We start from the raw sequence: 11,127 nt of genomic DNA on the forward strand, positions 1-11,127 counted from the left end.
GGTAAACCTCCTCGCTCTCCAGGATGCCTTTCAGCACCGTGAGCCTCCTCTCCAGCATTTCCTCCTTGCTGCATGTTGTCTGGATCACAGGTGTGCAGAGCATGAGAATACATCACAGCGCCCCCTCAGACTCAAGGTTATTGTCAAAGAGTTTTTACAAAATTTGTGATGCCAACCTCTGAAAAAGAGGCCACAGTTATCATCACCGCAGGACTTACAGGGTGAATCGGAACGTTGGACGTTCCTGTTAAAGGAGTCCCGTCGCTAAAGCAAGCGATGAAGAGCAAATTGAGCTGCAGCCCTTTTCTCATGAATCTCAGACGGGTTGTTGGAGTTTCACAGGTTTGTACAATGTTTTTAATTTGTTTTATGTTTTTGTGTATATGACGCGAGAGCTTCCTGAGATGTAACTGCCCCTCAAACATAAGTCAGATAAACATGGGAACCACACTAAAACTCTTTAAGGTACCTTTGTTCTAGATTTTGAAACACAAAGTTAGATTTCTCCTTGTTTGTCTTTCTGGGTGCTACCTGCAGTTGTGTGTTTTTAACCAACATAATAGCCAGAAAGCTCTATGTAGCAAAACTTGAAAACTTGGCTCTGCTTCACTCCGTCTACTTTCTGTTCTGTGTTGGCTGCTTTCAAATTTACTCACGTATAAAATGTGAGAATTATAGTGCTGAAAGGTTTTTATACGTACTTCCCACTAGGCCATTGATCCTTCTCCATTTTCATCATGAAAATACAAGTATTGCAAAACTAAATGCAGTCTAGAAGACAAACTCAAGAAGGTACAAAGAGTGTGCAGTGATACAAAACACTGGAGTCGTGAACTCACAGGGGTGTCAGGGAAGTCCACGCTCTCAGTGTTCAGCGGGGAGAGAAAACAGGACACTGCCTCCTCTGGGAAAACGTCCTCTTCCAAGACATCAGCTTCTTCTGCCACTGCAGCAGACACTGTTCAGTCAGAGGGAGAAAAGCTCACAATCTCTCACATCTACTTCTGTTTTTGTCTTTCTGTCTTTGAAAAAGTATTAATAGCAGAGCTTTTTTTAAATTGTTTTTTCTTCCCCCTCCCAGCAAACAAAACAAGAAAACGGCTGCAACATTCAGGTTAAATCTACTCTCACCTGGTATGTTCTGTGACTCCAGATATTGCACAGCCTCCTGGTAGACATCCATAGCCAAAAAACAAGTCCTCTCTGCGCGCCGGCTGAGTGTCGCGGTGTGCAGCATGTGAACGCACTCAGCTGGTGACACAAAACTTCCTCTTTCTTTTAACTGTGCACAAAAGGAGACTGTAGAGACCCGAGCATAACTTCCTGTGTGCGTGAAATAAGCTCATGAGAGCACGCAACTGACATTTTATACATTCTTACAGTTGCATGTTACTTCCTATCAGCGTAGTGTTTATATGTTGTACTTTTAAAAAAAAAAACACCTGAATATCAGATGAAAGTAGTTGAAGGAAAGTTGCCACACTAGTTTGAAGTAAGTTGAGCCAGAGTTTAGCTTGATCTACTCTCTATATCAGACCAACGAAACACCTTTTTTAAATACATATATGTATTTTGACCTAATTTCTGTTTTCAGCGTTGAAAGGAAGGACCTTTTGGATAAAGTAGAACACGTTTTTCACAATATTTTTTCAAAGATTTCTTTGGGGTCAGTTTGTTTTAGTAACGCATTTAGAAGTGTTATAAACGTGTATCACATATGCTGATAAAGTGTCAGCTCATAAAAACGCGTATCTGCAGTGGCAAAAGTCTTTCTCTGGTTTAGACTAAGCACTTTTTTGGAAATGGTGGCTGTGGGCCAAACAACTGTGGGTTAGTTCAGTTGGTGGTATTATTAAACCTTGAAGTTTTAGAGGTGTTATAGCAATTCACAAAGGATATTAGATTTAATGCGTCAGGGCAGCATGGTGGTGCAGTGGTTAGCACTGCTGCCTCACAAAAAGAAAGTCCGCGTTCAAACTCCCGGGGGCCTCCTATGTGGAGTTTGAATGTTCGCCATAGCTTCCTCCCACAGCACAAAGAGGTGTGAAGGTTAAGTTGCTTGGCAGTTTTAACTAGGTCTGTCTCTTTGTGTTTGCCCTGCAGTGGACAGGCATCCTGTCCAGGATCAATCCCACCCTGGAGAGCCGTCCTACCCCACTGAACTTGATAAGTAGAAGTAAATAGATGTTAGATCACATGATGAAAGAATAACTCCATGTTCTTTCCCCATCTTAGCTACAAGTATACTATACACAATACTACATTTTCCTTCTTTGTTGAATAGAAAACATGTGTTTGGGAAGATTGATGTTTATGTTTGTTAGGTAACCATTTATCTAATTTCCCAAACATAAAATCGGAAGCACACACTAAAGTCTATGCACATTACAACAGCAAGACTGAAAACTGTGAGGTCTTTGTTAGGACACAGCTGATATAAAAAATAATAGTCAGCTGTTGACAGAGAGAATAAATTGCCAAGAGTGCATTACTTTCAGACAAACATTAAAGTGCAAGTGTAAAGACGCACAAGCACCACATCACAACCACAACAAAAGTGCTCACCTGGGCCACAGCCGGTCTTCAGGCGCAAGTCTTGCCCCTAAAATTGAAGCAAACAGCAGGGAAGTATTTTTCTTGTTAAATTGTTTTCATCATTTAATGAGCGATCCATTCAGACAGCAGACGATGAGCAGTCTGAGATGTCTTAAGGAGAAGAAAAAGTGCAATTTCCACAGATTTCTTCTCCCACATTCATTAAGCCCAGTGTCACTACACATATATTTACAGATCACGGTTGAAAGGTGCACAACGCTCGCATGAAGAGTTGTTTTATGTTGCAATCCAGGCAGTTTTATTCATACGCTATGGTGAGCCGTGTGTTTGATACCCCTGCCCTGACTTAGATTGTTTTGGTGTGTTGTTAAGGTGGCCGAGTGACATCAGGAGGCCTGCTTTCTCTCCACAGATGGTATTTTAACTTCACCCCTCTGACTGAGCTGCAGAGTTTTCTGTACCTGTGGAACAATTCTCTGTTAGGTCACGTGCATTATAACCTGTCATTCTGCGACTCTGAGGATTTGGTTGAGCTTGTTCTGCGTCAGCCTCCAAACAGAGAAGCAGGAACAATCACTTTTGAGCTTGGTGAATGCAAAGACCCACAGCACCATAACACTGATTGAGTGGGAGGAGAAACGTTTTTTGTTTTACAGTTTTAATAAAGCACTTTGTTGATATTCCTATTTCAGTCTTTACTTTGACGCTTGTCTCACACGGTCTCTATACTGTCTTGTTTATTCTCAATGATGTTAAAGTTTCCACTCAGAGCGTATGAGGAAGAAGGTGGAGTGCCAGGCGTAAAGTAACGCAATGAGTGTGTTGAATGTGTCCCTACATAGATCAAGTAAAGCCTGTCATTTTCAGGGGTTTAATGCCTGCATGAAGAGGCAGGCAATACATGATCTGAACAGGGTGCTGACAGATTAATAAATAAGTAAATGTCTATGTTTTAACTCTTTGTCTAATGAGGAATCCTGGCAAAATCTAAAAGTTAGTTTCTAGTTCAGCAGAAGCAGGACGTGAATGTTTCAGTCTTCAGATAATAGACTGCACTGTGCAGTAAATTTCTGTTGGCTTTGTGCTTCAGACTCGGCTCCACAGCGACATCTAGTGGTTTGATATACTTAGCGCAACCCATTTACTCCAAGCACAAGTATGGGAATGTTGTTTATTTATTTTTCTATTCTATTCTATTTTCTATTATTATTTTCCTATGACTTGTAGTCAACCGTGACCAAGACAAGACCAAGACCAAGTCGAGATGAGACCTAGGCCGAGACAAAAAAGTCTTTAAACTGCAGCCAGATGCTGCTTCGTTTACGGGTGTCAGGCATATTTATGTGTTTTTGCTTTCGCACAGCCCTCCTCACCGCTGTCTACTGTCTCACTCACTGAGAGGACAGCCGCACGCTCCACTTGACTTTCGCGTCTCTCACGTTCTCTGTTTTTCACATAATGATATTATCCCATATCCTCGCATGTGATTGGCCACAATATGGATGGATTGGAGCATAGCTGAGCCACTGTGTGAGAGCTGAGCAGCGAAAGGAAATCAAGTGAGGGTAGAAATGACTGAAAGATTAATAGGCTCTATTTTGAGTTTTGTTCAAAAAAGAATGACTTCATATAGGAAAAAATATATATCACATGTGCAGTTTTTGTTTTATACAGTTGTCAGTCAGGCATCTAACTATGAAACAAGTTACACTCCAAAAGACCCCAGGGTTCTGAAAAAATGACCCGGGCTAAAGTACTTTGGACCACTGAGAAACAGTCCAGTGCTGCTTCTCTGTAGCCCAGGTCAGCCACTTCTGCCGCTGTTTTTGGTTCAAAAGTGGCTTGACCTGGGGAATGCGGCACCTGTAGCCCATTTCCTGCACACGCCTGTACACGGTGGCTCTGGATGTTTCTACTCCAGACTCAGTCCACTGCTTCTGCAGGTCCCCCAAGGTCTGGAATCGGTCCTTGTCCACAATCTTCCTCAGTGTCCGGTCACCTCTTCTCGTTGTGCAGCGTTTTCTGCCACACTTTTTCCTTCCCACAGACTTCCCACTGAGGTGCCTTAATACAGCACTCTGGGAACAGCCTATTTGTTCAGAAATTTCTTTCTGTGTCTCCCTCTTGCTTGAGGGTGTCAATGATGGCCTTCTGGACAGCAGTCAGGTCGGCAGTCTTACCCATGATTGCGGTTTTGAGTAATGAACCAGGCTGGGAGTTTTTAAAAGCCTCAGGAATCTTTTGCAGGTGTTTAGAGTTAATTCGTTGATTCAGATGATTAGGTTAATAGCTCGTTTAGAGAACCTTTTCATGATATGCTAATTTTTTGAGATAGGAATTTTGGGTTTTCATGAGCTGTATGCCAAAATCATCAATATTAAAACAATGAAAGGCTTGAGCTACTTCAGTTGTGTGTAATGAATCTAAAATATATGAAAGTCTACTGTTTATCAGTACATTACAGAAAATAATAAACTTTATCACAATATGCTAATTTTTTGAGAAGGACCTGTATATATATTACAGGATATATTACAGCAGCTTGAACTCTGGGTCAAAGATTCAAGTTGCAGTTATTTATATTTCCTATCACCTAAAATCTTCACTCAAAGACAAGTACCTTTGACAGTGTATATACAGATGTATTATACATAAGAGACAAATATTGTTCGTTTAATATGCTGGCATTACATTACATTTGGCTCAATGCTTACATATATGTGTAAAAAGAAAATGTACGAGCTGTGAAAACTGTTTCTGATAGAATGAAGAGTAGACTGATATATTAAATATTCCTTTATTGGGTGAGAAAATCAGACCATGTCATAACTGACTGATGTCAGTTACTGACTGATGTCAGTTACTGACTGATGTCCCCCTGGTCCCAGCTCCTATATTTGCTCCACTTTTAACAGTAATACACAAAACTCTGGACTCAGACCTCTCTCTCCCACAGTCAACACAAAACCCGTCATAATCACAAACAGAGAGCGACAGAATTATTATTAAATCCAGTAACTCCAAAAACATTAATAACCTCCGGCCCCTTCAAAAATGTCAACATCCATTGAACTCTACTGTCCACCAGTCTCGATCAGTATGGCACTTTTAAATGTCCACTCTCTGTTGAACAAGTCTTTTATTATTAATGATTTAATTTTAGATAATAAATGTGACTGTTTATTTTTAACTGAAACATGGCTGGGTTCGGATGCACCGGTTGTTCTCACTGAGGCCTCCCCACCAAATTTTACTTTCTCTTTTTCTATTAGAAGTGGTAAGAGAGGTGGTGGGACTGCAACTTTAACCAACAACACACTCACCACCAAACAAATTTTATTTGATCATTTTACCACTTTCGAATTCCATGCTATTGTTTTTAGCAGCCCTCCAGTTTTATCTGTCACAGTTTACAGACCACCTAAAGACAGCGCTGCTTTTATCAAGGAATTCTCAGAATTTTTAACAAACATACACTCAAAATATAACATGATAATTTTAACCGGTGATTTTAACCTGCACATAGATAATCCTTCTGACCCTGCATCAAAATAATTCTTAAACATTCTTCACTGTTTGGATTTTACCCAGCACGTCACGCAGCCGACTCACAACAGAGGACACACTCTGGACCTGGTCATCACCCATGGGCTGTCCACCAGCGTGTCCTCTGTTGTTGACTTGGCTGTCTCTGACCACTACTGTGTGTTTTTTAACATCACCGGTTTTATTCAGCAGGAGACCTCGGTGCGAACTGTGAGGAGGCGCTATCTAACCTCTGAAGTGGCTGCAAATTTTACCAGGGTTTTAGACGAATGCTCCCCTGTGATTTTACCTGCACCCTGCGATTTTATTTTTAATCATTTCAACAGCAAACTGAAGAAAAGCCTTGACTCCGTTGCTCCACTCACCACCAAAAAGATTAACGTAAAACACGTATCACCCTGGAGAAACGAAGAAGTCAAAAAACTCAAAAGAAATTGCAGGGCAGCAAAAAGGAGATGGAGGAAAATAAAAATGCAATCAACCATCAAATATTTTGCGAGCAACTTAAAGTGTACAATAATACATTAAGGAACTCAAGAAATTCATACTGTCACGGCTGCCGAGGCGAGCCGTGTGGAGTTGGAAAAAGGACCCAAGAGCAAGCAGTGTATGAAAAGATTAGTGGAGTTTATTTACAAGGTGTCAGTGGCAGGAGAACACACAGGGCTTAAATACACACACCAGTAATCAGGGGATAAGAGACAGGAGGGCAACACAGCTGGGAGAAATCAGAGCTGACGGGACAGGGGAAATGTAAACTGAACACACTCACATCAGACATGAACCTTCAGAATAAAACAGGAAATTAACAGACAGAGAACCAGACAGGACACTGAACTTGACAGGCAGACTCATGAGCAGACACAATAACACCATGGACAGAGAGGGAACACAGAGAAGTGGGAGCAGGCAGGCAAAGAACAGAAACCTAACAAATGGCAAAATAACAACAGAATACACACTCGGAATGAACAAAAGCATAGGGAAACACAAAACACTGAGTCCTCAGACTCAGGACCATGACACATACAGCCAACGAGGTATTTATTTATTTATTTATTTATCGTGTTTGTTGTACAGTGTTTTTACTGCTGTGTCTTATGCTGAGTTTTATTTTGTTAATGCTGTATAGTTTTCACGGTGGCTTTGGAGAGAAGTCTTCAAATAAACCAGTGACAGAAAACCACTTGCGTCTGCCTGTGCTTCGAGGGAATTATAATCAGTAATAACAAAAATAATCCCAAGGTCCTCTTTTCCACCATAGATAATTTATTTAACCCTGATTTTAACAGCTCCCAAAGAACCCCCACAGACTCACTCTGTGAGCAGTTTGCAGACAACTTCAGGGGAAAAGTCAGCGCCATCAGATCTGATATTTTATCTTCTCGTGATATGATTGTAAACATATCTGAGGGCTCGACTGTACCTGAGGAGACACTGGACAGCTTTGTCCTGGGTAATGCTGAGAACCTTCAGAAAGTTTTCTCCACAGTGAGACCCACCACATGTCTTTTAGATCCAATCCCCTCTTCACTCTTTAAAACACTTTATGGATTTTTTGAAGCTGAGCTTTTATACATGATGAATTGCTCTCTTCAGTTGGGTGTCTTCCCTGCTGCCTTTAAAACGGCGGTGGTGAGGCCCCTTCTGAAGAAGAGCAATTTGGATTGTAATGATTTTAATAACTACAGACCTGTATCCTACTTACCATTTTAAGTAAAATCTTAGAAAAACTTGTTTTTACTCAGATTAATGACTTTTTGAATGATAGACAGATCCTGGAGATATTTCAGTCTGGATTTAGGATGAACCACAGCACAGAGACGGCTCTCCTAAAGGTTTTAAATGATCTTAGATGTAACTGGGATGCCCAAAAGCTCTCAGTCCTGGTGCTACTGGATCTAAGCGCAGCCTTTGATACAGTAGACCACGCTATTCTTTTACAGTTTTTTCTGATTGCTTAAGCACATTTTTTGTAACTATTGGCTAATTTTGTAAAACTCTTCACACAAATAAGAAAACCTGTCACCCAATAATCAAAACATTGTAGTTCTCTTGCAAAAGCAAACACAGCTAGATTAACTCTTCACACCTTCGTAAAAATGGTGTTTCCGTATCAAACAGTACACACAAGCCATCATCTACTAAGCACACAATGCGCCAACTGCACACTGATGGTATGAATACAAAACACATCTGGCTTTTGCTTTCTCTGTGCACAAGGTAGGCTATGTCAGTTTGAGCTCATACTTCTGTCATAGATCCATAAGCATAGAGGGATCCAAACTTCAAGTACTGGTGTTTATTCAAACACATCAAAACAAACACAAGTGTTTATTTCCAAGTATAGGATTATTTGCAATCGCCATAATGACTATATGGGTTACTTGGTCTGCAGTGAACATGCTTCCTCTGCCCCCAGCATCTGGTCATCTAGCAATTCTGTAAAGTAACAATTTCAGTATTTTTACATCAATGGTATTGGTGTGTTTCTCATTGGCATATGGCAGTGCTACAAATCTTTGTGCGGAGTGACTGTACTAACCGATTCTCATTTCAAGATGTCCTTATGGTACTTGCTACAGTGTAGCGGCTCGAGTTAGGCTGGACCCGTTGGCCAGCTACCCTCAGGGTCATTCCACGGTTGATTACATGGTCCACTATTGTAGCTCTGATGTCATCAGCAATTCTATTTCTTACTCTTCCTACCCTTCCTCTCCCCCCTCCTCATCTTCCTCTCCCCCCTCCTCGTCTTCCTCTTGCTCCTCCTTGTCCTTGTCGTCCTCTTCATCCTACTTCTTCACCTCCACGTCCTCTTCCTCGGCCTCCTCTACTTCTCACTCTTTCTGCTCCTTCCATTGTACTCCGCACACACAGCTTACCTGTATTATAGTGCTTAGGCTGATTGCAAAGTGAACTAATTATCTAAAAAAGTTTTCACATGTGAAAGTGTGCCAGACAGTTGGCAAATTAGTGTTAATGATAGCCATACATGTGTATACTTTTGCTAGGAGTGTGTTGGAAATTCGGTAATTGAGTGTTGTGCAGTGAATTGTGCTTACAGTTTTGCAAAGTGTGTGTTACAAAATTGCAAACTGAGTGCAAAGCAGTTTTTGTGCTTTTAGTTTTGCAAACTCAGTGAGTGGTTTTGCTATAAGTCTGAATAGTTTTAGAGATTGTGCTACAGGAATCACAGTTAGGGTTTAAGCATTCAGAAAAAACTGTAAACAGACTGAAACACATGGTGGGCCTCTCTGGTGCTGTACACAACTGGTTCACTTCCTATCTCTCTGACAGAACTTTTATGGTGAGTATGGATACATGCTCCTCTAAGATCCATAAAATGACATGTGGTGTGCCTCAAGGGTCGGTTCTAGGCCCTGTACTTTTTAATTTGTATATGCTCCCTCTTGGTGGTGTCATCAGGAGGCATGGAGTGAACTTTCACAGTTACGCTGATGACACACAGCTGTACATCTCCGTGTCTCCTGATGACACCAGACCAATGGATGCCCTTTTTAACTGTATATTAGATATAAGATCTTGGATGGTAGAAAACTTTTTACAGCTTAACCAGGACAAAACTAAAGTTTTAATCATTGGTCCTGAGGCTCAGAGAGAGAAACTCTTGTCTAAATTAGAGGCATTTTCACTATGTCCTTCGCTACAAGTGAAAAATCTGGGTGTTATTTTTGACTCTGAGCTTGGTTTTATCCCACATATTAAACATGTAACCAAAATTGGATTTTATCATCTAAAAAATATAGCCAGAGTCCGCCCTATTCTCTCTCGGGCCAACACGGAGATGCTGATCCATGCTTTTATTACCAGTCGCATTGATTACTGTAATGCCCTGCTCTCTGGTCTCCCCAAAAATAATATTTCACCTTTACAACTTTTACAAAACTCTGCAGCTCGTGTGCTGACGAAGACCAGAGGGCGGGCCCACATTACACTGGTTTTAGAATCGCTGCACTGGCTCCCCGTGTGTTTCAGGATCGATTTTAAAGTTCTTTTATTGGTTTTTAAATGTCTTAATGGTCTTGGGCCTTCTTATCTCTCAGATCTGCTTTTACCATATGAACCCTCGCGGACCCTGAGGTCCTCTGGTACTGGCCTTTTGATTGTTCCTAAAGTCAGGACACATGCTCACGGAGAGGCAGCTTTTCAGTGGTATGGCCCTCGTCTGTGGAACAGCCTGCTGGAGGAGCTCAGGGCCGCAGAGAACGTACATGTTTTTAAGAACAGGCTCAAGACCCACCTTTTTAATTTAGCTTTCACCTAATGTTTATTTATTTTATGCTTATTTATCCTGTTATTCTATTTATATTATTAAATTGTGATTCATGTACCCGATGATTGGACAAAAGGCACCATTATCAAACTTCCAAAAAAAGGTGATTTGGGTGACTGTAACAACTGGCGGGGCATCACGTTGCTGTCGGTACCCGGGAAAGTGTTTTGCCTCGCTCTTTTGAATCGGCTACGACACGCTGTGAACGAACGATTGCGAGAAGAGCAGGCTGGGTTTCGGAGTGGCCGGTCATGATCATGATCATTGAACAAACATTGGAATACCAAAAGAAGATTTCTATTAATTTCATTGACTTCGAGAAGGCTTTTGACAGCGTCCACCGGCCGACTCTATGGGCTATCCTACGCCACTATGGAGTCCCTCAGCAGTTTGTAGATGCCTTTCGTTGTCTCTACTCCAACTCCCGTTGCTGCGTCCGGACAGATGACGGCTGCACAGCCTTCTTCAAGATCAATACTGGCGTCCGACAAGGATGCGTGCTATCCCCTTTCCTCTTCCTGTTGGTAATTGACTTCATCATGCGACGATCAGTTGACCAAGCTGGCATCGGTGTGCCCTGGCACGAAGCGCGTAATCTCACTGACTTGGACTTCGCAGATGACATCGCCCTGCTGGGCTCGACTCAGGAAGACCTCCAAAAGTTGACCGCGGCCCTGCAGAGGGAGGCAACGAAAGTTGGATTAAGAATCAGTGCCAAAAAAAACCAAGGT

The 11,127-nt window shown here is 41.7% G+C and overlaps 1 protein-coding gene across 1 annotated transcript in view; it reads right to left on the reverse strand.

The window, feature by feature from the left end:
- LOC309701914 (active breakpoint cluster region-related protein) overlaps positions 1-1,306 on the reverse strand; it is a 21,685-nt gene extending 20,379 nt beyond the window's left edge. The window contains exons 1-3 of the mRNA XM_082526234.1: positions 1,132-1,306; positions 840-958; positions 1-79 (exon numbers count right to left, since the gene is read on the reverse strand). The exon at positions 1-79 is cut by the window's left edge and continues 26 nt beyond it. Of these exons, the coding sequence (XP_082382360.1) occupies positions 1-79; positions 840-958; positions 1,132-1,237 (304 nt within the window). The 5' untranslated portion in view covers positions 1,238-1,306. The remainder of the gene's footprint in view (positions 80-839; positions 959-1,131) is intronic.
- Positions 1,307-11,127: the final 9,821 nt, after the last annotated feature.

The sequence above is a fragment of the Aulonocara stuartgranti genome (assembly GCF_965226115.1).
Source record: "Aulonocara stuartgranti genome assembly, chromosome: 3".
NCBI classification, from domain to species: domain Eukaryota; kingdom Metazoa; phylum Chordata; class Actinopteri; order Cichliformes; family Cichlidae; genus Aulonocara; species Aulonocara stuartgranti.